The 25,716-nt window shown below is 47.4% G+C and overlaps 2 protein-coding genes across 11 annotated transcripts in view; one reads left to right on the top strand and one right to left on the bottom strand.

The window, feature by feature from the left end:
• MPRIP (myosin phosphatase Rho interacting protein) overlaps window positions 1–16,178 on the bottom strand; it is a 171,480-nt gene extending 155,302 nt beyond the window's left edge. For 4 of the 10 annotated variants that reach the window (XM_036894041.2, XM_036894040.2, XM_057500765.1 and 1 more), the window contains exon 1: window positions 15,477–16,176. In XM_036894041.2, coding sequence (XP_036749936.2) covers window positions 15,477–15,599 — 123 coding nt within the window. In that variant the 5' untranslated portion in view covers window positions 15,600–16,176. Of the gene's footprint in view, window positions 1–15,476 lie in introns of all 10 variants that reach the window. The other 6 variants (XM_036894042.2, XM_036894046.2, XM_036894044.2 and 3 more) reach the window with 4 other exon arrangements.
• Window positions 1–25,716, top strand: part of TNFRSF13B (TNF receptor superfamily member 13B) — a 205,029-nt gene that overhangs the window by 68,594 nt on the left and 110,719 nt on the right. The window lies entirely within an intron of this gene.

The raw sequence follows: 25,716 nt of genomic DNA, 5'->3' as shown, positions 1-25,716 counted from the left end.
GGAAGAGACTTCTGTAAGGAGTGAGCAAAGGACCAACTTCAGAAATCGGAGTCAGGGAACATAAGCTGCTGCAAGCTGACACACTGAGCCACAGTGAGGTGGACTGGCACATGCAGACGATCGAGCTTTCCTCCAGAGGAGGCCACACAGTCCTACACTCAGTGCCGCTCTGCTAGCACTATTTTATGAGGGAGGACTTCAAACAGCAGAGAGCACGTCCCAGGAACTCCATGAGGCCTGCACCTTTTGGGCCCACTTCTCCAGAGCAATTGTGGAGGCCCCTAACCTCGAGACAATCTGCACAGTCCCCCGCTTTGGCTGAATCAGAAGCAGCAGAGGAGGGAGGCAGACAATAAATACTTAGCAAAACAATGACCTGAGCTCTGAATGTTATCTGATGCCGGTGCTCTCAGCACAGAACACTTCTACACTGCTGCTGGACGCCTGACCACGCAGAGCCCACGCTATGTGTGTGTGCGAGCGTGCACACATATGCATATGCACATGTGTGAGAAGGCACGCCACCGCCATGCCCAGAGAAAGAATGCAGGTAGAATGTGTGGTGTTAGCTACATGTGGGTAACAAACATCAAACAAAATGACAGGAAGATGGAGAACTGAAGATGTCGAATAATGGTCTAGCAAAATCTAAATTATGAGCACAAACCAAAAACCAGGTAGGGTAGTAACTGTCCTGGGGTATTCTTGAGATGTAATTCACATACCACACAACTCACCCATTTAAAAGTGAGTACAGTTCAATGGTTTGTACTCCATCCACGACTACAATCAATTTTAGAACATTTTCCTTGGCCCAAAAAGAAACCCTGTGCTTTTTTGCTATCATTCCCTAAACCCTCCATCCCCAACCTCCTCACCCTCACACTAATCTACTTTCTGTCTCTTTAGATTTGCCTGTTCTGGACATTTCATATGGATGGAATCGGATAACTTGCAGTCTTTTGTGACTGGCTTCTTTCACTCAGCATGATGTTTTCAAGGTTCACCCATGTAGTAGAATGTGTCAGTATCTCATTCTTTTTTATGGTCAAATAATAGTCCACAGCATGGCTATACCACCTGTTGTCTATCCATTGTCTGTTCATAGACATGGGGTGTTTCTACCGTTTAGCAGCTATGAATATTCATGTACAAGTGTGACTGTTTTAAAACCTCCTTTAAGAGAGACCAAAGAAGTAAACACTACCTATAAATGTGAAGTCCAGACAATTATCTCCTCAAAAGCTAATAAAGGAAAAAGGGTTGAAGGGGTGCTGGAAGGGGGATCCTGAGAGGCTCCTGGTAAGCTGACAGTGGGCAGGCAGCCCGGCTACACAGACCAAGTTCAAGCTGCAAACCTCTCAAAGGAAACTTACCCAGGCATTCCCAGAAAGCCCTTCCACACAGAAAAGGAAGAGTGGTGAGCAGAGAAGAAAGGGTCAGGGAAAATATTTTCTATGCTATAAAATATACAGTCATAACAAAAAGGTCTGAGTCCATGGGGATAAATCTCTCATTTAACATTAAAAATACTGAAATTCCTGTCCACCTACCAAATCCCAGGGGCAAGACCTGCTTGAGGAGCACTTTAATCCCATAGAGAAGAGGTAACCTTCCTCCTCTCGGGAAAGTTCTGAGGGTTGATCCAAGCTTCTTTAAAAAAGAAAAAAAGATGCCAATTGTGTCATTTGAGTCTGCTGGCGGCCTCCAAGACTCCCCTGCACCCCCTCCCTGCCCGCCCATGTGCTTTGAAGGTGGACTCGGCCATCACTGCTGGCCTGAGGAGTCGGGATCTCCTTCTCCACCCTGACTCTGACACACGCCAGGAGCCCTGCATGTCCAGGGAAAGGAGGAACCCCACCAGGCCACCACCATGCCTCCAACTCCTGTGTCCAAACACCACGCTCCACGGCTGAAGTCAGGATGGGCTCTTGGAGATTACCAGGCACCACAAAGTGAAGAGATGAGAAGGCTGAGGTCGTTTTGCCCTGTGGCCACAAAGCAAGTCAGTGACTGAGAACTGCCTGCCCAGTCTGCTGCCCCAGTCCCATCCTCACGGGCAACCAGTCCCACTGCTGTTCCAGTCCCATCCTAAAACAAGCCAGTCATCTCTGATACCTCCCTTCTGAGAGCCACAGAGCATGGTGGTGGGATGCAAAAGCAAAGGAACCTCCTCCAGCCCTGTCTGTGCAGCCAGGAGAGTAAAACCTAACCCTCCCCACTCCGAGTCCCTACCACATGCCATTCACCATACCCACACTCCATTCCTTCCTCAGAGAGTCCTTGGTGGCAGGGGTACGTCCTGCAATGTGCTGGCTGCCAGAGAGAGCAGGCGCTTGTCCATGTTGGCCCCCTGCTGCCCTCTGCCCAGATCCTGTACCTGCACCAGCTCTGTCATGACAGGCATCCTCTCTGCCACTCCCCTCAAGGCATTCGGCGCCTTCAAGCATTGGGCCCAAGTTAAGCTACACCCGTGGTTCTCAAAGTGTGGCAATCCCTGAAACCCTATCAGTCTGTGACCCAAAACTTTTTACAAAAATACAAGCTGTCATTTGCCTTTTTCACTCTCATTCTTCCACTAGTGTATAGAGGGCTTTCTTTCTGGAGGCTACATGACTTGATGTTGAAACTCTCCAAGTGCAGAAGACAGGATATAGCTTCATTATGACAGACGCCACACACTTGCAAAAAGGAACATAATGTGGCTCTTCACAGCAAAATTTTTTTGTTTTAGAAAAGTTGTTTTTCAGAATGCATCTATTATTTATGTGAACATGTAACTGGTTTTATTTTTTAATGAATTAATAAATTAAAATTTTTTCTCAGTTTTAATTTCTAACACAGTAGTAAATACCATGGACTACAATCCACATAAACAGAAGCCCTCTGAGGGCCTCAATAATCAAGAACAAAAAGTTGGAGCCTCACTAACCTAGCTGGCTGCCCCACTGCACCCCAGAAGTCCACGGATCAGTGACTGGCATGTCCTGCCCCACAACACCCTGGTTCTCTGGTGCCCTGCTCCCAGTGTCACAAGGCCTGGTCAGTTCCCTGGCTCTCTGTCAACCCAAACACAAACGAGCCTTCAATCCATCTCCACGTTTCTTCTGGAGTCCCTTCTCCTCAACAGCACTCCCTTAAAAGGCTTCATCTCGCACCAGACTTGCCCCCAATGGCTGTATCACAGTCCATCTGGAAATGAAACAAACTCCTGCACACAGTCAGGCAGGGACACCTTCCCCTTAACAAGGTGACATCTACTGTGGAGAGAAGACCTGGGTCAGGGGCAGGACTTGGCAGAGCCAACACCTGCTTGACGGTCCCCTCCCCTGGATCCCAGCCACTAAGGGAGGCCAAAGCACCAGAAACCAAGCACCTGGAGCATCAGAGGAACACAGGAGATATGTTGTGCATATATGTCCTATTTGTGTGCTTTTGTATACATCACGTATTTCATTCTATTAAAAAATATTAATGCAAGAATTAAAGTAAATTAAAGGTTTTCAAACAGTGAAGAAGCCTGGAGGCCTGCCTCAGAGGCCACTGCAGAGTGGGTGGGGCCCGGGGCTCTGTGGGGGTGGTCTCGGTGGCACCATCCCTCCTCCTCACCTCCACACCTTAGTTCCATGTTCTGTATCAAGGGGCTCTGTGTTCCACTGCAAAAGAAATGAAGTTTGAAACCTAGTAAAAGAATAGTGAACAGCCAGATAAGATCTTTTCCCTCCAACTGACCCTAAGATTCCTTCAGGGGCTCCCTACCAGCAGCTCTCACTCTGGAGTGCACCAGTGTCTCCCTATACTGTCTGGCCTTCAACTCCCCCTCAGTGCCCCTCTCCTCCCAGCAATATTAAAGCCCCAACTTAGCTCCTGTTGGCAGCTCAGCTGATCTCCAGGTTAGACAAACAGGAAAAGAAAGAAGGACTGAAGCTCACGGTGGCTCAGCCACCCCTGGGGGTGAGCAGGGCCCCCTCTACACCTACCTCAGAGCCACACACAGCACCTGCACCCCTGATGGCTGCCCTGAAACCCAGTTCTCCAGCTTGGACTCCTCCAAATGGGCAGCAACAGGCTTTGGGCAACACCATCTCCACTTCCTCTCACCAGCAGTCTGCAGTGCTGATGTGCTGATTCAAAGCACGGCTCACTAACAGAGTCACCCCAAGACCCAGCAATTCCACTGCTAGGTCTCTGCCCAGAGCCACAAGTAGGTGTTCAAACAAAAACATATACACGACTGTTCACAGCAGCACTATTTACAACATCCAAAAGGTGTTAATAGCCGAAACATCACGTACAGATGAATAAACAAATGTACTATTCCCACACAATGGAATGTTATTCAGCCATAAAAAAGCAACGGAGTACTGATTCATGTACCACAAGGACAAACTCTGGCAGATGCTAATTGTAAGAAGCCACACAAAAGGTATACTGTATGATTCCACTTTGATGAAATCTTCAGAACAGGTAAACACAGAGGGATGGAAAGCAAATTGGTGGCTGCTGAGGACGGGGGTGGGGAGTAGGGAGAAACTGCTAATAGTTACAGGGTATGGTTTAGGGTGATGAAATGTTTGAACTACAGAGTGGTGGTGTTTACACAATATTATGAATGTGCTCAATGCAACCGAACTGTGCAGTTTAAAATGGTTAATTTTATGTTATACGAATTTCACCTCAAAACACAAAACAAAACCCATACCTGGAGCTCAGGCACAGAGGGCAAAGGCATGCAGCTGATGGCTGGCTCTCCACGCTGCCTTCTCACCCCCACCACTCAGCTGCCCTCACACATGCCCTGCAGCCCTGCCCATGCTCAGGGCCTCCCTGGACTGCAGCAGCTGGAGGAAGAGGGGGAAAGTGACATTTTAAAAAGCTTCTTCTCTGTTTGGTTCTGACAAGGAGCCCACAGCCGCAAGAATTTTTGGAACATGGCACCATTTGTGGTAAAGGGAGGAATGCTAGCAAATGCATAGGTACAAATTTCTGGGGCAACAGTTATGCATGAAAAAGTCACACCTTGCCCTTCAAAAAGCAGTGCTTCCCATTAAGAAACAGGTAGGTCAGGGGAGTGTGACGGGAAGGAAAAGAGAAAGGAAATCTAAATGAGTTCAGCATAAACCTCATTCTCTAATCCCACCCTTCCCTGCACACACACACCCTGCCAGCAGGGCAGCCCCTGGCTCCTGGACTAGGGGCTAAGGGCCACACACGGCCAGAGATCTAATGTCTGAATGCCCACCTGCCCCTACTTGAGCTAGCATGGGAAACTGTGGAAGGGGGGTCCACATTTAGACTGTCAGGGTTTGCGTCCCACCTCTACTACTTACTGTATTAGTGCCCTTGGGCACAAGACCTCTTTCCATCTCAGTGTTCTTATCTCTCTACTTTGTAAGGCTGTTATGAATATAAATGAATTAATAGCGGCCTGGCACACAGCAACTGCTGTTAGCTATGAAGGTCACCACCACCACAATACATAATCCCAGAGCCCATCAAATGCTCCTTCGATTTAAGTATAGGATCCCCTCCACACTGTAGAAGGCTGCATGGCCACGCTAGCTGACCCAACCCCTTCCCACCCCCCACCCCAAGGAAGAGGACCCCTCAGCTCATAGGGTTCAAGGCAGGAAGGGAGATGTGGGGACTGAGTTAACATACTGTTTAAGAGATGGCGTCTGCCTATTAGAAGAGCTTGCTCATAGACTCTCACAAGGAGCCACTTCTATTTGTTAGATCCTATAGAAGGCTCCACTCCCTGGATGAATGTGCGATTTGTATGGGCTGGGGGGCAAGAGAGGAGGAGGCTGGAAGGATCCACCTGCCAGGAGCAATGCTGGTGACCAAAGGGCCAGGGTACACCCTGGACAGCTATCCTGCCCCAGCCCAGTGATTTGGTACCAGACCAGAGCTGCTCTCTACCCTCCTCTGGCCATTTCACCCAGGCTCTGAAGCATGAGGAGTCTGGTTCCCAGACAAGTGCTCCCAGCAAGATAAATGCCTTTTTTAATCCTCTTTCACCTTGCTGATGGCCACTCGGACACTTCCATGCAAAGTGACTTCTGAAAGAGGACGTGCACTTGGAGGAGTTCAGGTATGGCTGATGCACTGGCCACTGCCCTCTGGAGCAGCCTACGCCCTCTAATGGAAAGTCTTAACTTGGGCTGATGGCACCTTGCCTTTTCACTACCTACCCTCTAAAAATTCTTAAAACCCGGTTAAATCTTTACACTTGAACATGTTCTGAAAATTAAACCCACATGAGCAAACTGACTATGTATGCCCTTCCAGTCCCTGCAGGCTAATGTGAGGGAGTCGCTAGGGTGGTACCTCGTAGCTCAGCAGGAGAGAAGGCAGCCTGGGCTTTTGTTCTGGGGGCCTTGGGGTACACAGAGACAGAGACTGAGTGTCAACCATCCCACAAAATCATAAAGTGGGTCCTGATCCAGTGCTTGCAAAGTGAGCCCCATTTACTGAGCACCCACCATGCACCCCAGCATTTACAGATCAGGCACTTGCTGTCGTTTGTGTCTTCCACCTTCCTCACAGGCACCCAAGGATGTAGGTGTCATCAAACTCTGAAGAACCTGCTCATCAGCATCAAAAATGGAGCCAGGATGTGAACCCAAATCTGAGCTGAAAGCCCCCACTCTTAACCTTGCCTGAGCACGTTTAAATGAAAAGTGGGACTATGTTAGATTTCTAGGTCAGAGTGGGTCCCCAAGCAAAAGACAAATGAATGCCCCGATGGCACCGAGCCCTGAGGCCCCCCACCCCAGGCGGCTCAGCAGCCCCTTGGTAGAGAGGCTCTGAGTGTGGTGTCCAGCAACCCAGGAGACTTGGACTCTTTCTCTGACTCAATTGGGACTCTCAGCAGCTGCTCCCTCTCCCCTGGCCCCTTTAAGCTACGGGCCAGGGCTAATGGGAGATATGAGATTGCATCCACACACCATGGAGCCTCCCTGGTCTGCCTGTTAAAACTAGTGCTTCAGTACATACAGAGATGGAAGTCACAGCTATTTCCTGATTCTGAAATCCTCAGGGGGAGAAACAGTGCTTCCCGTCCAGTGTTGAGCCAAAGGTGTGGCCACCGCCACAAGCAGCCTGTATGGGGAACACAGGACACCCTGAGGCTGAGGAGATTTTAGGACCTGCACGGTGACCTGCAAAATATCCTGTACCACCGCCCTCCACCCATGCACCCCCACAATTAAAGAATCTAAATCAGGGCAAGGCCCTGTTCCCGATAGCAAAGGTTAACACTTGCTATCAGACACAGGGAGACCAAACAGAACCTTGGAAAAACCCACACTGGTCTTCCTGTGACCTGGGCAGGTCACTGAACCACCCTGTGTCTCAGCAGCTCCACCAGCTAACTGGGGACAATCCCTTACCTGTTTAACAGCAGGCCCTGCAGGCTACTCCTCCTGGGGCTAGGAATTAGAAGTCCATTAAACAGCTTTGACTTAGTTTGCAATACCCCAGCCTCCCACAGAAACAGTACCAACTTAACAAGTCAGAACGGCTTTCCTAAGGGGAGAATGGACTAGCTCCTAGCCTTGTGTGGGGACCGTGTGGAAGTGAGTTCTGTATGACAGCCCCAGTGCTTGGCAGCTCAATGACCTCTCTGAAACTCCCTGTCCCCTCTTCCACCAGTAGCCATGCTGCCACCAGCCACAATCACCCCCCCAGCTGCCAGCGGTGGAATGAGATTATGGTATGTGACACATGATTCAGTGCAATGGAGGCTCGGGAGGATTCAAGGCCATACACTCACCCTCACTGCAAGCTGTCCCAGAGCCCAGGGCAGGCCACCATCCAGCACAGCATGCAGATGCCAAGCTGAACGAGAGGGGAGGAAGGACTGGAATGGTTATAGGCCCCAGGCAAACCCAGGCTGTGGTTTCTTGTGAACTAGGATGACCCTGACTAAGGAACCAGCAAATGGTTATGGTTTGGAAGACGCCAGACCCAGTCTCCAGAGACAAAATGCCCGCAAATCAACCCACTGGCTCTCAAGCCCCCAAAGGAAGTGAAAGTAAGACAGGAGCAGTGCTGCTGTGCACTCAGGGTCCGTCCCAGCACAGCTGTCAGCCTGCCATAGTCCGTCTCACAGGACCCTCAACTGCTAAAACTGGAAGAGCCACAAAATCTAGGGCACGGTTTTCAAACTTGTCTCTGAGAGCCCACAGGGATTACTGGAGATTCCATGGGTGGGAGGCAGAGGTGGCAGAGAGCTCCAGGCTCCGACCCCATGTTGCCCAGAACCATGTTGTTTTTGTTTCATACATGGTATTTCCATACAAGATTCCTTTGAGTAAAAGGCTCCATGATTTAATGAAAGTTTCAAAACCCATGATCTGGTCCAACTGTGTCATTTCGGATAGGAAAGTGAGTTACAGACAAGAGTTTCCAAGGATAAAAGAAAAGCCTGTATTCTCAGGTTAAATGCTTCCAGATTAGCGTCGTGTGCTCTTCACCCCTCTCCCTGGGCCTCCTGCCCCCAATAGGGTGAGATGCTGCTAACAGGACGGTACTTCCCTCCCCTCTCTTTTCCCTGATTGCGATGCTTTATCCTCTCTTTCAAGACACAATGGAAGCTTGGGAACAATCTAAAGATAAACATTCTGAGTCAAATTTATTTCAGCTAACCAGCATCAAGGTCCTAGTAATCAGCAGTAGGCCAAACAACAGCTATTCCCCACGGAAGAGGCCGTCAGCTTGCTGGCCGGAGTGTTAATTACCACAAAGGGGGTTCAGTAGCCTCTACAGGCCTGCCCAGCCCCTCCATGCATTCCATTAGTGCAGCACTCCCTGTGAGCAGGATGTAGGCACCCACTTTGTAAGCAGGAAACCAAGACTCAGAGCATGACCTTCCTGGGTCACCCTGCACATCTGTGCCAAGAACAGAACATAGGTCTTTGATTATAGTCGTTTTGTGTGGCAAGGGAAAAGGAGCTCAGAGGGAAAGGTCAAGTAGCAGGCTAGAACACAGGGAAAAAAGCAACTAGAATACAGCCGCAAAACACTCAGCATACAAAGGGCTGTGTCAGAATGCAGTCGCCAGCCCGCCCACAAGGCTCTCACTCACTCCCCACTCTGCCCTGGCCAGCACCCTCCTCCTCCGCCTCTGGAGGGCAAATGGGGATCAGAGCCCCAAAGCTCTCAAACATTCTAAAAGGAGTCACCAAAGAGGATGTGACATTCAAAGAACCCCCAAAAGTTCACAGAAAGACACGAGGTGGGTGGGGGACCCACAAACAGGAGCAAAGGAATGAGAGGATCAGCATTCCCAGAATCCTGCGAATGCAGGCTTTCTGCACGCCACCCCACGAAGAAGGAAAAGCCCACAAGCATAGCCTTTGCACCTTGTACTTCCCCCATGGCTCTCAAGGGCCCAGGTGAGGGCAAGGCTGCCACCCAGGATGACAGGCAAGGCCACAAGCGGTGCTAGGCACTCACAAAGTGGCTCATGTGAACTGGAAGGTGTGGCAGAGGTAAAATCACACATAACGATTTTTTTACATGTTGAAATGATACTATTCTGAATACGTTAGGTTAAAATATAATTAAAATTAATTTCACCTGTTTCTTTTTACTTTTTTAATGTGGAAACTAGAAAGTTTTAAATTACGTTTGTGGCACACATTATAGTTCTACTGGACTGGGCTGACCTAACCCAGGCGTTGGCAAGCTATGCCCCTATTGGCCAGTTCTAAGGTCCCAAGACCAAGAATGGCTTTTACATTTCTAAGTGGTTATTTAAGTACCTACATAAACAAGGACCTTGATTTTGCCTATTGACCTACAAAGCCTAAAATATTTACTATCCCGACCTTTAAGAAAAATCGGGCAATCCCTGGTCTAGACTCTAGAAACAATCTGATGTTTATTCCAACGACACTGGAGCAGAAAGCAAGCTTGGGGGGGGTGGGGGGAGGTGTGTGTGTGTGTGTGTGTGTGTGTGTGTGTGATTCCTGTGTGTGTGTGTGTGTGTGATTCCTACACATTCATCTTTTTAATTGAGGTAAAAGTCACATAACATAAAACTAACCATTTTTAAGTGAACAAATCAGCGGCATTTAGTACACGGTGTTATGCAACTAGCATTTCTATCTAGTTCTAAAACATTTCATCGCCCCCAGAACAGAACCATGATCCCATTAGCGGGCACTCTGTGCTCTCCCCTCCCGCAAAACCCTGGCAACTCAAAACCACGCACGGTGTGACATTACTTCATGCTCACTGGGATGGCTATAATAAAAGAGAAAGTAGTTAAGTGTCAGTGAGGATGTTTCTTTGGATCTACCTATTCTGGACATTTCATATAAACAGAATCATAGAATATGTGACCTCTGTGCCTCATTCTTTCACTAACATCCCATTTTTAAGATTCAGTCATGCTGTGGCATGTGTTGCCACTTTACTCTTTCTTATAACTGATAACTCCATTGAATGGCTACACCACACTTTGTTAACCTACTCAACCATTGATGGATATTTGGATTGTTTCTGTTTGGCTTTTATGGCTACTGTGGATAGTGCTGTTAGGAACATACGCATAAAAGTTATTTGCTTGAATACCTGTTTTCAATTCTTTTAGGTACATGCTAGGGATGGAATTATTGGGTCATATGGTAGTTCTTTGGAGGAACTGCCAAACCACTTTCCTCAGTGGCTGCACCATTTTACATTCCCATGAGCAATACACAACGGTTCTAATTTCTCCACATCCTCACTGACACTTAACTTTCTCTTTTATTATAGCCATCCCAGTGAGCATGAAGTAATGTCACACCGTGGTTTTGATTTGTATTTGCCTAATGACTTAACACTGACCATCTTTTCATGGGCTTATTGGCCATCTGTGAGGTCTGGGATTTTTGACACACCACCTGCTAAACAATCTACCACTCTGCACACAAATCACCCATCCCCCTAGAGGGGCTGGGCATGAAGTCTTCAAATTGCTTCTGAGACAAAGGTTAAGTCAAATCCAGAAGTTTCAAACCGTGGAACTTCTAAGAATGTCAGAGGAACAGGAAAATCAACGGAATGATTCACAGAGAGGAGAGCATGGCCCGCCCGCCTCTCATCCCCAAGGCCCCAGCAGCCCTGGGAGTGGAGTACAGGCAGGGTGCAAGTGCAGAATTAGACTAAGAGGTCTGAGAGGAGACAAGGGAGGACGGAAGGGTCCTGGGAGAGATCTAGACCAACCACCTCATGGAAAATCGAAAGACAACCCAGCTAAGGTCCCAGAATAAAACAGGGGTAGACCTAGGACTAGCGCTTAGGTTCATCAGATGCAGTGGCTCCTTCCACAGCAGATGTCCAAAGTCACACAAGCTGGCAGGAGAATGAGACAATACGTCAATGCAACATCCACCTGGAGTCCCAGAAACCCACACTGACGCTGGGAAGAGGTCTTGGAGGCCAAGAACCCTGGGTTTCAGACATGCTACTCCCACCAACCCAACCCATCTGATTCACCTCCCTCTCCTCATTCCGTCCTACACAGCCTCCTGAGCAACTGTATTCACTCCCTCAACTTCAGAATCCCTACCCTGGCCTGACTCCTCCTCCAGCTCTAAACGCCTAATGCCTGAGTGGGTGTTGCCATGAAGTCAAACTTACCATATTAATTTTTATTCCTCTCACCTCCCCCAAATTTATACCAAATCTATTATTCTCAATCTCCGTTTAAAGGTACTTTTTTCCACCCAGGTTTCCTCAATCTCCACCTCTGATCAACTGCCAATATCCTGCCCCTAGTGTCTGATGACTCCTTCCCTCCAGGCCAGCACTGACCCAGAAAAGACCTTTACTGTAATTAGCCTGGAGTACTTCAAGAACATCTATTATAGCTTCTTTCTGCCTTTAGCCAGAATTTTCCTAAAACACAAATCTGATAAATTAAAAAGCTAAGCATAAACATAACTATGAAAGAAGTAAGAAAATACTAGAGACTATTTTATAATCTTGGAAAGAAGAGCTGCATAAACATGAGATTAAAACTACCAACTATAAAGGAAAACATGGAAATATAACTGCATTCATATTTAAAACTACCATATGAAGAAGAGAAATACATAAAATTAAAAGACAAGTGGCACCCTGGGAAAAAAATACCTGCAATAGATAACAGGTGTCAGATTAATATCTAGAGCAGGGTTGGCAAACTGTGGTTCACAGGACAAATTCTGCCTGTCTTAGTAAATACAGTTTTACTGGAAACAGCCATACCCACTATTTTATAAATTGTCTACAGTGCCTTTGCACAGCAGCTTTGAGCTACAATGGCAAGTTGCACAGCTGCCACTTTAAAGATCATATGGGTCATAAGGCTAAATATTTTCTACCTGGCCTTTTACAGAAAAAGTCTGTAGACTTCTGACCTAGAGTATCTACAGAAAGCTCCCACATATCAAAGGGAGGAAAAGTAATTCAATAGTAAAGCAGGCAAACTATACACAAGCACAGGCAATCCACAAAAGAATAAAACATATTCAAAGAAGAGGTTAACCTCACTGGTAATCAGGGAAATTATTGAAGAATTAAATCATTCAAAAACATCCAACCCTGGCAATGGTATGACACAGCCTTTTTTGGAAGGCAATTTGGTGATATCTGTAAAAAAATGTAATGTGCTTGATGTCAACCCAGCCATTCTATTTTTAGGTATCTGCCCCCAGAGAAATACTTGCATTTGTGCACGCAAACACACACACCCAAAAGCATTTAGAAAGCTGTTTGCTTTATTGTTTATAACAGCAAAACCTGGAAATAAGCTTACTGTTCATCAATAAAGGAATAAACTATGGTACAGTCCTGGTGCTACAATATGCAAAACAATTTTGGTATATGTAATACCATGAAGAGCTGTAAAACATGTCATTAAGCAGAAAAAAAACTATATTGCAGAGGAAATATGTACATATTTTAGGTTAAAAAAAGTTAACTGTGTATTTGAGTACTTATGTGTGCATGCCTTAAAGAGTGGCTGGCCTCATGATCACTGATCTATCTTCCAGCCTTGACTGTCTAAAATAAGCTCAGGGCAGGGAGGAACAGCCGGAAGCAGGGACTTGGGGGACACTGATGGGAACCGATTGGCTGAGGTTTTCTAATGGAGCCATAAGGATGAGAGTAAGAGGCTGGGGGAGGGCCGGATGCAGACAGCAGCAGCTAAGGCTGCTGGCAACAGCCCCAAATCTCCCTTCTCTTTTCAAGAGCAGTTTCTTCCTGAAAGATCCCAGGAGACAGAAGGCCAGCCTAAGCTCTCCCGGCACAAATAACCCCACTCAATTATTTCAAAAACTACCATTCTTGCCCTGGAGGGCTCAGGCCTGTTTCAAGATCCACAATTCAACTATGAATATGGTGAGAGAGTAATAAAGTATTTTAATTTGTGATAACCCCTCAATCCAATTAATCAACAGTTTTTAAAATTGTAACAGATTTAATACAAATATGCAGATTCTACTCTACTTTTTAGTTAAGCTTAGGAATCAGAAAACAGGCCCTATGAGGTATAAATATCCAATTTACCAATTTTGGCAGTTGCTTTGAATAACCAGGAAACTCTCAGAACAACCCTGCCAAGCCCAGAAACTTCCTAAATCCAAGTTTACTATTCTGTAGGTGATTTTTGTGTTTGTTTTTTAAATTTTAAGAGAAAAGAGTTTGATAGGATACCAATCCTTGCTGTTCCTAACAGCCTAGTGAGAGAGGTAAGCCAGGGATCCCTACTCCCAATTCACAGGAAAGGAAATCAAACTATACAGGCAGAGTGACTTATTCAAGGTCACACAGCTGAAAGTGACAGCCAAGACTAGAAGCAAGGTCTCCTGACTCCTGAAGGACTTTCATCACCATATAAACTGCTTCCCAGAAAAAGGCATTCAACCGAGAAGAGGGAATCTCCCATAAAAGCCCACCCCACACCCCAGAACACCAAGAAACTGTTCCACCCTTCCCAAGCTGACCTGGCCCTTCAGTCCTAACAGTCTGTGACTCTGCAGCCCTGAGTGTTTGGTTAAGATTTTGGTTTTAGATGAAAGGAGTCTCTTCCTGGTTGTTGGGAACCTGACCTCCACAGAAGGCACCATATCCCAGGCCATAACCGCTGCCCTGCCACCCCACTCTGGTCTGCTGTGTAAACAAGTCAAACCCTGTGAGCACTTAAGCAGCATTCAAATCAGCCAGGTCCATACACTTCAAAGCAGTGTTTACCATCTAAGGGGTTCTTCTGCAGTAGTGGCTACAACTAGGTTCCACTGGACCGGAATGCGAAGGGAGCTCTCCTGGCCTCATTGGGGGGATAGAGAGAGCTATGAAGAGGGTGGAGACTTGGGGAGAGGGCAAGGAGGGTCCACAGACACATCCCAAGAAGACAGAACAAGGCTTGGTCAGGAAATCCAAGGAATCTGCATGTCTCAAAGCCCTCCCAAGTGTTCCAGAGAATCTTGGAACACTGGGAGCTCAGACAGTAAGGAGGGCAGGGGTTCCCGAGGGCAGTAGGGTTGCAGACCAGCTTCTTAGGGAGCTGTTACCAATACAAATTCTCTCGTCTCCTAAATCACTCCATGGCTAGGGTCCCAGTATTCTGTATTTTTAAAGACTGTGACTCTGATGCAGGTTTAGGAGCTGTTAAAGTAGTCCAAAGCCCTCCTGTGACAGAAGGCTGAGGAAGTGACCTTACTTCCAGGAGGACCCACAGGTCTCTTCAGTTCTTGCCCAGTGACCAGACAGCTGGGAGGGTAAGGTGAGGAAAGGGGCCCCCAGTTCTTCCCTCAACAAAAAGCGCTCCAGTTTAAGTTCAAGAGTATGACCCTCCTCCCCAGACTTCAGGACCCTCACCTCTCTCCAGTCAGACAGTGAAAATGATTTAGAAAAAGGTAAAGCTGGGTCTGATCAGAAGGGAGGCCCTAGTCCACACAGTCCATTCTGGGTGGCCAAGTCTATGGTCCTAAAACAGACTGTGAGGAGGGTCCTGCAAGGCAGCAAGCAATCCCCAAAGTGATTTGTTTCCACTGAGTAACACCAGGCATTTTTGAGTCACCCAAAAAGCATGAATCACACGGCAAGGCTTTGGGAACGGGAAAGGATGTTATTTTTCGGCATACTTGAAGGTTTTCCCTTTGTCCGGAGTCTGTCCATACACTCCCCCCATCTCCATCCTCACCCCCTAGCACGGGCGCTAGTTTTTCTGCTCCGTTTTTATTTTCCCCAGGAGCCTTCGGATGCACCCCACCCCGCCGGCCTCGGAACTGGGCAACGTCCGCTCCCTTTTCCGTAGCAGACGGTGGTCTCGCGGGCGTTGTAACTGAGGGAGGCGCCCGGCGCCCCGCCGCGAAACACCTTCGCCAGCCCCACCGGCTCGTTGCAACACCTGGCGTCGGTGCGCCTAGGAGCTTGCAGCCGCAAGGGGACCCGGGGTTGGCGGCCACGCCGGGACCGGACCCCCACCCGCTCACCTGCGTCAAGTCCTCATCGTTGAGCAGATGTGACTCGCGAGGCTTGAAGCAGTTCTGACACTTGCTCTTGTTGAAGATGTTGGCCTGGAATTTCCTGCACGGGTTCTCCTTGGCCGCCGACATGGTCGCGCGGCGGCGGCGCAGGCCCGGCGCCGGCAGGCGCGCGCTCCGCGGCGGATGGCGGACGGCGGATGGCCGTGCGGCGGCACCATGCACGGCCGGCTTGGGCGGGCTCAGGCCGGGCTCAGCGCGGGCGCCGCGGCATGCCCCCGCCGGCCGGCCGACGCAGGCCCGGCCGCGGCCGAAGCGCGCCCCCGGTGGTCAGGGCGGCCTCGCGAGCGCCGGGATGCGGGCCGGGCCTCTCTCCTAGCACGACGGCGCTGAGCTGCACGGCGCGCCCGGGCACCTCGGCGCCGGCCCCGCGCCCCGGGGCCTCACAGAGCGCGCGGTCCCGGCCGCTCGCCCGCACAGCTGCTGCCCGGCCGCCGCGGGCCCATGGACGCGGCCTCCCGGGCCCGCTGCCTCCTCGAACTCCCGCCGGCCGCTCAGGCGCTGGGTCGCCGCCCGGTCCCCGGCGTCGGTCCCCGCCGCCGCCGCTGCCTTCGGCGCCCAGCGTCCGCAGCAAATGGTAGCGGAGCGCCTCGCGTACTCCCGGGGCGGGCGGGCGGCGGACCGGGGAGGCAGAGCTGTAAGGGCCGCGCGGGGCGGGGCCGCGCTCCGACGCGATCGGCAGCCCGGCCGGCCAGTGGCAGCGGCGCGCTCCCCCTAACAAAGAAATTCATCGGCCAATGGGAATCGGGGGCGGGGCCGAGGGGCCGCCCGGCGCAAGGTATCCTGTGTAGGGGAAGGAAGGTGGGCGCGAGGGTGTGGGACGTTCAGGTTTGGTGGACTGGCGCCGAGGCTGGCCGAGTCCTGACAGCCGGCCCGGCTCGGCGCGGGCTGCGGGGACTCCGTGGAGCCGACCTCCGGGCCGGCTGTCCGCAAACTTCCCACTGAAGCCTCGCCTTCCTGCGCCGGTTCTGTACCCCGAGCCCATCTCTGAGAGGATCAGCTTAACACCTACTGTGCGCCAAGCCCCCGTCGCGGTAGTCGTAGTTACAATTATTAATAAGGGCCAGATAGGCATTAGCTCATGAAAGTCCAACAGCCTTTCCATTGTCATCCCCATTTTACTTAGGAGGAAATCGAGGCGCTGACAAGTTAAGAAACAGGACGTAGGGTTTCAAGGGATGACTAAGAAGATGTCAGCCCAAAGAGCTGTCAGTCCTATTATGGGAGATTAGGGAAGGCTGACTCCGGGCCAGGTACTGAGCTATGCATTCTTTCCCCACTAGGTGCTTGAGAAAATTAAGGCTCAGACGACTGAAGTGATAAACTGCAGGGTTGCTCCTCACGGAGGGGCAGAACTGTAGCTCCAGTGCACCGCTGTCCAGGCTCAAGGCCAAAAGACCACCAGGAGGAGACTGTACTGGAGGCACGGGAGAGGCTCAGGGGCCCGGAGAGGGGGAAGTGCACTCTGGGAAAATTAGGGCGGCTTCGAGGAGGAAGGGAGATTGAAGCAGCTCGAGGGCGATGGAGGGTGGTGGAGGTGGGGGTGGAGGAGGAAGGAGCCTGGCGGGTGAAGCCAAAGGGATTCATGAGGGCCAGATCACTCAGGGCCTTGAATCCAAGCTCGGGCGTGTAAATGTCATCCTGCTGGCAGCCTGGAGTCTAGGAGGGGAGTTTTTAAACAGGTCGGTGAGCTAACTCAGCCTGCACAGAGGAGGTGACATTGAAGCATGTGTTAGCGGCAGCGACAACAGCTGTTGTTCGGGAATGGGAAGGTTTTAGGAGTCACAGAAAATGCTTCCAGAGCTGTGTACTTTTCCACTGATAATCTGGTGAATATCCCAGGGAGGTGGATTTCAATTTAGTGTAAGAAAATACTTTCTTCCAAAGGGAGCTGAAGGAAGGTGATCACAGTCCTGCAGAGCCTAAGGCAGAAGCCCAGCTCCACCCCTCACCAGGTCAGTGGCGGTGGGCAAATCCCTTCACCAGCCTTCTGCCTGAATTACTTCATCTGCAAAACTGGCATGATAGTATGGTTGTTTGAGCATTGCATGTTACAGTCCTTGGAAAATATTTAGCATAATGTGGCAAATGCTAATTGATGAGTCTAGGCAAAGTGTTTATTGTATGATTCTTGCAACTTTTCTGTTGGCTTAAATTTTTGCAGAATAAAAACGTCTGTGTGTAGGGGGGAGACAGACAACTCTTGCCTGCATAGAATACTTAGAAACTGATACCAATGGTGGCCTCTGGGGAGGGGAGCTGGGTGGATGAGAGGTGACCTACTTTTAATTTTCACTGTAAGCCCTTTTGTTCCTTTTGGATTTGTTACTGTGTACACGTACAACTTGATTTAAAATATATTTTTTTAATTCTACCCAGGCTTCAAGGCCAACCCAAAGGCCACTTCTCTTAAAGTGTTTGGCATGTTCTGCTCAAGTCAGTGGACACATCCAGCACCTGCCTTAAACGGGAAGGGTCCACAGCTGGGGGTATAAAGAAGCTTTTGCTTTAGGCCTGCTTGAAAGGAGGTCATATTTGAGCAAGTGAAGACAGAAACAGGAGGCAGACAAATTCAATCCAGGGTGTTGTGGGTGTCTGGATGAGGGCATCTACCTCAGTATGCAGCTTCAGGGAGGGCCCCTTGCGGGAGACAGTATCTGGGCAGAGTCCTGAGCTGAGTAAGACCCAGCCAGGAGAAAGTAGAGGGGAGACTCCAGATGGAAGGAGCACCAGGAGCAGAGACTCAGGGCCTTGAAAGCAAAGGGCGTGCCTGTGAACACAAGCCCCTGGATATTACTGGGTAGCACAGAAAGGGGATGGTAACAAGCACAGTTAAGAGTGATGGGAGTTGTAAAGAGGTGATGCATGCAAAGATTTAGCACATGGAAACCTGTTATGGCAGATTAAAACACAACCTCCTCAGAGAGATAGGTGGTGGTGGTGGTGATGATCATTGCTATTATTTTGTCTCCCTTTTACAGAGGCTCACAGCATTTAAGAACTTGCCTGTGGTCACACTGTTGACCCTCTAAGTGAGGATTCAGGTCCATACAGGCCAATACCAGATCTACTTGAGCAACGTGGAACCATTAACTGAATTTTTTAGATTAAGCCCATAAGTAAGAGCTGTTGGCCTGGAGAAGGAATCAGAGGTGGGAGCTGGAAAGGCAACTGATCAGAAAACTATGACAAGAGTCCAGAGAGCAAAGAAGGTAGGGGCCTGCTGTAGCACAGGGTCTGGAGGAGAAGACCAGAATGAAGTTGGCAAGTATTTAGGTGTTGGAATAGGTGTATTTAACCATTCATTCTGCTCTCCAAAACTTAACTAGACCGTGAGCACCCTGAGGGCAGGGCTGGATCTTGGTCACTGTTGTATTTCCCCTTCCGACTTCAGTGCCTGGCACATAGGAGGTGCTCAGAAAGTACATGCTGAGGGAATGCATGGAAACTTACTGTTCCATCTTGTTTAGTCATATCTCCCACACCAGATTATAAAGACCCACACAAACAGGGTCCATATCTTACAGCCCTGGGTTCCATTTCTAGGAGTCTAGAACAGCACTTCACAAAGTCAAATACTCAGCATAAACATGTAACCATTCATTGGGCTCCACACTTAAGATTTACTCACTTTATTGTATACATCTCAGTGTGTAATCTATGTTTCAAATAAGGAGTACACAAAAAAGCAAACAAACAAAGGCCCCCAAGTGGGCCCCAAACTCTGTGCACCTGATGGCATCCTGTGAGGGAACAGAGCCAGAACTTAACACACATGCACGGGCATGCACACACATGCACGCACACATGTAACCACTACTTGAACTCCGTTGCTACAGAGTAGTCTGTTCTGTCCTTGAACTGTGTAGAAATAGAATCTGCTCTCTCTGTGGCTGGCTTTGCTCACTCACAATAGGTCTGTGAGATTCATCCATTGCATGTATTCGTGCTTTTTCACTGCTGCTGTGTAGTCCATGGTGTGGGTGTGATAGTTCATCTAGCTCCCATGAATGACTTGTGGGGTGTTTTCAGTTTAGGCCATTATGAACAAAGATCTTAGGTACACCCTTGTGCATGTCTTTGGCAGACAAAAATCCTTGCTTTGGTGGGAACACCCAAGAGGGGTAGCAGGGCTATTTGGTGAGCATATGTTTAACTTGACATAACCACCATACAGCTCTCCCAACCTGGGCACTGGCGCTCTTCTAGCCCTTTCTCTTCTAAAACCACTAAGGAGATTTACCTCGGGGAATGTGTTGCCTCTACAGATTACCAGGGCCCTACCATGGAAATTCTGAATCAGTCTATCTGTAGGAGCTCAGGAATCTGTTTTTTAAAGAAGTGTGTGAAGCACTTCTTATCTTAAGGCAAATTTTGGAAACAGTGGATGGAGACATGGTTCTCTCCTCAGGATTTAAAAAATACCTATGGCAGGCTCCCATTCCTAAATATTCTGATTTAATCAGCACTTGGAATGGCTCCTGGGGAGGATTCTAATGTCCATGCAGGCACACAGACCACTGGCTGAGGGAGAGTGGAAAGAAAAGACTGTGGTCAGACAGACCTGGGATGGTCCTGGTAAAGGTGGCTAGTGCTGCCTAAATCCACCCACCCCTACTCAGCTAGTGGCCTAACCACCATCTTATTGCCTCTGACGGTTCCATGCATTGACTGGGCTCAGGAGCAGTTCTGCTGTCCTTGCCTGGGTGTCTTTCATGAGTTCAGAGTATAGTCAGGTGACCAGGCTGGGCCCTCAGGAAGCTCAGCCACAGTCAGGCCACCTGGCCCACTCCCTCCCCTTATGGGCTCAGAGCCTCTCTTTTCCCTACTGCCTCTCCCAGAGTATCTTAAGTGGCATCTCAAGCTTCCCCTCAGTGTTCCAAGTGAGGGGGAAACAAGCTAACAGTCGTCTTAAAGGCAGGCGTGGCACTGGTGCACCACCACTTCTGCTTCTGCCTTCTATTAGCACAAACTACCCAAGACTCATGGTGGGAGGGGACCACACAAGGGCATGAACCCCAGGAGATGTGGCTCACTGGGGCCATCTTTGAGACTAGCCACCACAGACAACATCTACTTCATAGGGTCATTGGGGGAACTAAATACATTACTATACATGAAAAGTTTAGGATAATATCTGAAGCTTAGAAAGTGCTCAAAAATTATCAGCATTTATTATTATGTCAATAACTTTTTGCTGGGCTTGACAAAATATTTCTGCAAAGAGCCAGATTCTAAATATTTTAGGTTTTACAGGCCATATGGTCTCTGTTGCAACTACTCAACTGTGCTATTATCATATGGAGCCACTCATAGAAAATACATAAGTGAATGAATGTGGCTGTGTTCCAATAAAACTTTATAATAACAAATAGTGGGCCAGATTTGGCCACCTCTCTTGGGTCTACTCTTCCTCTGTTGCTTGGGCCTCCATATTCTGGCCAGTCTCTCAGAAAGGTTGGTCTTCCTGCTTCTGGTCTAGCCCCTGTCAGATATCATGTCCCCTCTTAGGGAATTCCATGGCCATGGAGCACTGACAGTGTGTTAGGCTCTGGGCTGGGAACTGAGGATCCATTACATACAATGCAACAAAACCCAACCATCACCATTTAAAGTCAGCTCTGCAGTACCAAGTGGTGCCTGATGGGGGCCCTCCCTCCCTAATCCTCATAGTCTCGCCAGGCCACCCCAAAATGAACATCCCTTTTAATTAAATTAGTACAAATGCAGTTTTGAGAAAAGCCTCCTAGGCCTGTCCAATTGCCACCTAGGATTAGTACTAGTCTCAGTTTACAGATGAGGAAACTGAGGCACATAGAAGACAAGAACCTTATTAGAGGTCATACAACCAGTAAATGACAAGCCTGGACTCTGATGTGGACAGCATTTTAATAACCACCACCTTAGCAAAGGTGCTACTGGACTGGGAAACCTGGGCCCCGCCCTTCCCTAAGGTTTAGATGGCTGCCCTGTGAAGCAAGATCAGAAGATCTTGGAGGCTCCTTCTGTCTCTGACTACATGACATTTCCCACTACTGGCACCAAATGACAATAGCACTCAGATATGTACTGGGAGAGAATGACATTCAGTGGATATACAAAGTCCACCACAAGGGCGATTTAGCCATTCTACTAAAATTTTAAATATGCATACTTTTGGACCTAGTGATTCTCCTTCTAAAAAGATAGGTTGTACAATTGCTCACATGGGTATACAAGGGTATGTTATGTATAATGGATATCCACTGCATCATTGTTCTAAAGAGCAGAAGATTGGAGACATGCCAGCTGTCCACCATTAGAAGATCAGATAAATAAATTCCAGGTTATTTGATACAGGGGAATGCCATGAGGTTGTCCAGAATGAGAGAGTGTTGAAGAGACCAACTGACTGCAAAATACGGAGTGTATAGTGGTAGCTCATTCCTGTTCTAAGTATATATGTATCTACAATATACATAGTTCATATTTGCATGGAAAGAGTCTAGAGGCACATCTGCCAAACTGTTGTAATTAACCATGAGTGGTCAAAGAATGGGAACTCTCACCTAAGTTGGAGATTTATATCATGTGAAAAAAATTTTAACAAACTTTTTATTTTTTACTAATAAGGGTCATGTGGGGAAGTCAATGTACCCATCCCTGCTTCAACAGTCATCAACTCATTGTCATGAATCCCATCTCAGCACACCTCCTCTTGCCCCTACCCTCCCACGTTGCATTGAAGCAAATCCCCAACTTGTATCATTTCTTCTATAAATACTTTAATGTGTGTCTCTAAAAGACAAGGACTGTTTTTAAAAAGTGACCACATAACATTATCACACCTAAAACAAACAAGCAAACAGTCATTCTTTAGTATCATCAAATGTCCAGTAGGTAATTTTCAGTTATCTCATAAAAGCATGAATTATTTTTGTAGTAAAAAAAAAAGTTTGAAAAAGAAAAAAATGTAAATCCAGAGGGCAGACTATACAACTTTCCTGGAGGTTTGTTTAGTGATACTTATCAAAAGCCTTAAACATATGCTTATCTTTTGACCAGCAATTTCAACCCATGAATTTATTCCAAGAAAACAAAATGAAAGAGGTCCACAGACAGTGTTCACCAGAGTATTCAGGGCCTGTTAACAGAGAAGTTGCTTGAAAAAGATTTATTGACTCTGAGATTGAGCTACAGCATCATTTGCAGCTTTGTTTGTAAAAGAAAAAACCGAAAGCCACAGAAACATGTAACATTAGGGTACCTGCTAAATGATGGCAGAGCAGTAAATGGAACATTGTCCTTTTGTTAAAAATCGGGTTGTAATAGCACAAATAGGCGTTCCCCTTTAAAGAGGCAGACCTTCATGCCCCTCCCTTTGAGTGTGGTGTGGACTTCATGACTGGCATCCAAAGAATGTAAGGAGAAAAATGGTATTTTTATGGTGGAGAACCCAGCAGATGCTCCCTTACCATAACCTCAGTGGTGACAAATCGGTGGTTATCAGGTCCCTCTATCTGATGAAAGAGGAGCACCTCACCTCTGTGGTCTTCTCCCCACAGAACTGTAACCCCAGTCTCATCATGAAAAGAACATCAGATAAACCCTAAGGGAGAAGCATTATATACAATACCTGAGCAGTGCTCTTCAAAACTGTCTCATGACAATAAGGAAGGACATCAGGGAGGCTGAAGATTCAGTTTGTCTGAATGCCACATGGTATCTCAGATGGGGTCCTGGAACAGGAGAGGTCATTCATGGAAGAATTGACAAAATCCTAATAAGGTTTAGTTAATAATATTTTTTGTAATTTTTTTCTTTTGGTATCATTAATCTACAATTACATGAAAGACATTATGTTCACTAGGCTCCCCCCTTCACCAAGTCCCCCCACCACACCCCTTCACAGTCACTGTCCATCTGCATAGTAAGATGCTGTAAAATCACTACTTGTCTTCTCTGTGTCGCACAGCCCTCCCCGTACCCCCTGTACACTATACATGCTAATCGTAATGCCCCCTTTCTTTGTCCCCGCCCTTATCCCTCCCTTCCTACCCATCCTCCCCAGTCTCTTTCCCTTTGGTAACTGTTAGTCCATTCTTGGGTTCTGTGATTCTGTTTTGGGTTCTGCTGTTTTGTTCCTTCAGTTTTCCTTTATTCTTATACTCCACATATGAGTGAAATCATTTGGTACTTGTCTTTCTCTGCCTGGTTTATTTCACTGAGCATAATACCCTCTAGCTCCATCCATGTTGTTGCAAATGGTAGGATCTGTTTTTTTCTTATGGCTGCGTAATATTCCATTGTGTATATGTACCACATCTTCTTTATCCATTCATCTGCTGATGGACACTTAGGTTGCTTCCATATCTTGGCTATTGTAAATAGTGCAGTGATAAACATAGGGGTGCATCTGTCTTTTTCAAACTGGAGTGCTGCATTCTTAGGGTAAATTCCTAGAAGTGGAATTCCTGGGTCAAGTGGTATTTCTATTTTGATCATTTTGAGGAACCTCCATACTGCTTTCCACAATGGTTGAACTAATTTACATTCCCACTGGCAGTCTAGGAGGGTTCCCCTTTCTCCACAACCTCTCCAACATTTGTTGTTGTTTGTCTTTTGGATGGTAGCCATCCTTACTGGTGTGAGGTGATATCTCATTGTGGTTTTAATTTGCATTTCTCTGATGACAGGCAACGTGGAGCATCTTTTCATGTGTCTGTTGGCCATCTGAATTTCTTCTTTAGAGAACTGTCTGTTCAGCTCTTCTGCCCATTTTTTAATTGGATTATTTGCTTTTTGTTTGTTGAGGTGTGTGAGCTCTTTATATATTTTGGATGTCAAGCCTTTATCGGATCTGTCATTTATGAATATATTCTTCCATACTGTAGGATACCTTTTTGTTCTATTGATGGTGTCCTTTGCCCTACAGAAGCTTTTCAGCTTGATATAGTCCCACTTGTTCATTTTTGCTTTTGTTTCCCTTGCCCGGGGAGATATGTTCAAGAAGAGGTCACTCATGTTTATGTCTAAGAGATTTTTGCCTATGTTTTTTTCTAAGAGTTTTATGGTTTCATGACTTATGTTCAAGTCTTTGATCCATTTTGAATTTACTTTTGTGTATGGGGTTAGACAGTGATTCAGTTTCATTCTCTTACATGGAGCTGCCCAGTTTTGCCAGCACCATCTGTTGAAGAGACTGTCATTTCCCCATTGTATGTCCATGGCTCCTTTATCGAATATTAATTGACCATATATGTTTGGGTTAATGTCTGGAGTCTCTATTCTGTTCCATTGGTCTGTGGCTCTGTTCTTGTGCCAGTACCAAATTGTCTTGATTACTGTGGCTTTGTAGTAGAGCTTGAAGTTGGGGAGTGAGATCCCCCCACTTTATTCTTCTTTCTCAGGATTGCTTTGGCTATTCGGGGTCTTTGGTGTTTCCATATGAATTTTTGAACTATTTGTTCCAGTTCATTGAAGAATGCTGTTGGTAATTTGATAGGGATTGCATCTAATCTGTATATTGTTTTGGGCAGGATGGCCATTTTGACAATATTAATTCTTCCTAGCCAGGAGCATGGGATGAGTTTCCATTTGTTAGTGACCTCTTTAATTTCTCTTAAGAGTGTCTTGTAGTTTTCAGGGTATAGGTCTTTCACTTCCTTGGTTAGGTTTATTCCTAGGTATTTTATTCTTTTTGACGCTATTGTGAATGAAATAGTTTTCCTGATTTCTCTTCCTATTAGTTCATTGTTAGTGTATAGGAAAGCCACAGATTTCTGTGTGTTAATTTTGTATCCTGCAACTTTGCTGAATTCTGATATTAGTTCTAGTAGTTTTGGAGTGGAGTCTTTAGGGTTTTTTATGTACAATATCATGTCATCTGCAAATAGTGACAGTTTAACTTCTTCTTTACCAATCTGGATTCCTTGTATTTCTTTGTTTTGTCTAATTGCCATGGCTAGGACCTCCAGTACTAAGTTGAATAACTGTGGGGAGAGTGGGCATCCCTGTCTTGTTCCCGATCTCGGAGGAAAAGCTTTCAGCTTCTTGCTGTTCAGTATGATGTTGGCTGTGGGTTTATCATATATGGCCTTTATTATGTTGAGGTACTTGCCCTCTATACCCATTTGGTTGAGAGTTTTTATCATGAATGGATGTTGAATTTTGTTGAATGCTTTTTCAGCATCTATGGAGATGATCATGT

Source organism: Manis pentadactyla, chromosome 4 (assembly GCF_030020395.1).
Source record: "Manis pentadactyla isolate mManPen7 chromosome 4, mManPen7.hap1, whole genome shotgun sequence".
NCBI lineage: Eukaryota > Metazoa > Chordata > Mammalia > Pholidota > Manidae > Manis > Manis pentadactyla.
This window is presented reverse-complemented; position numbering and strand designations above follow the sequence as displayed.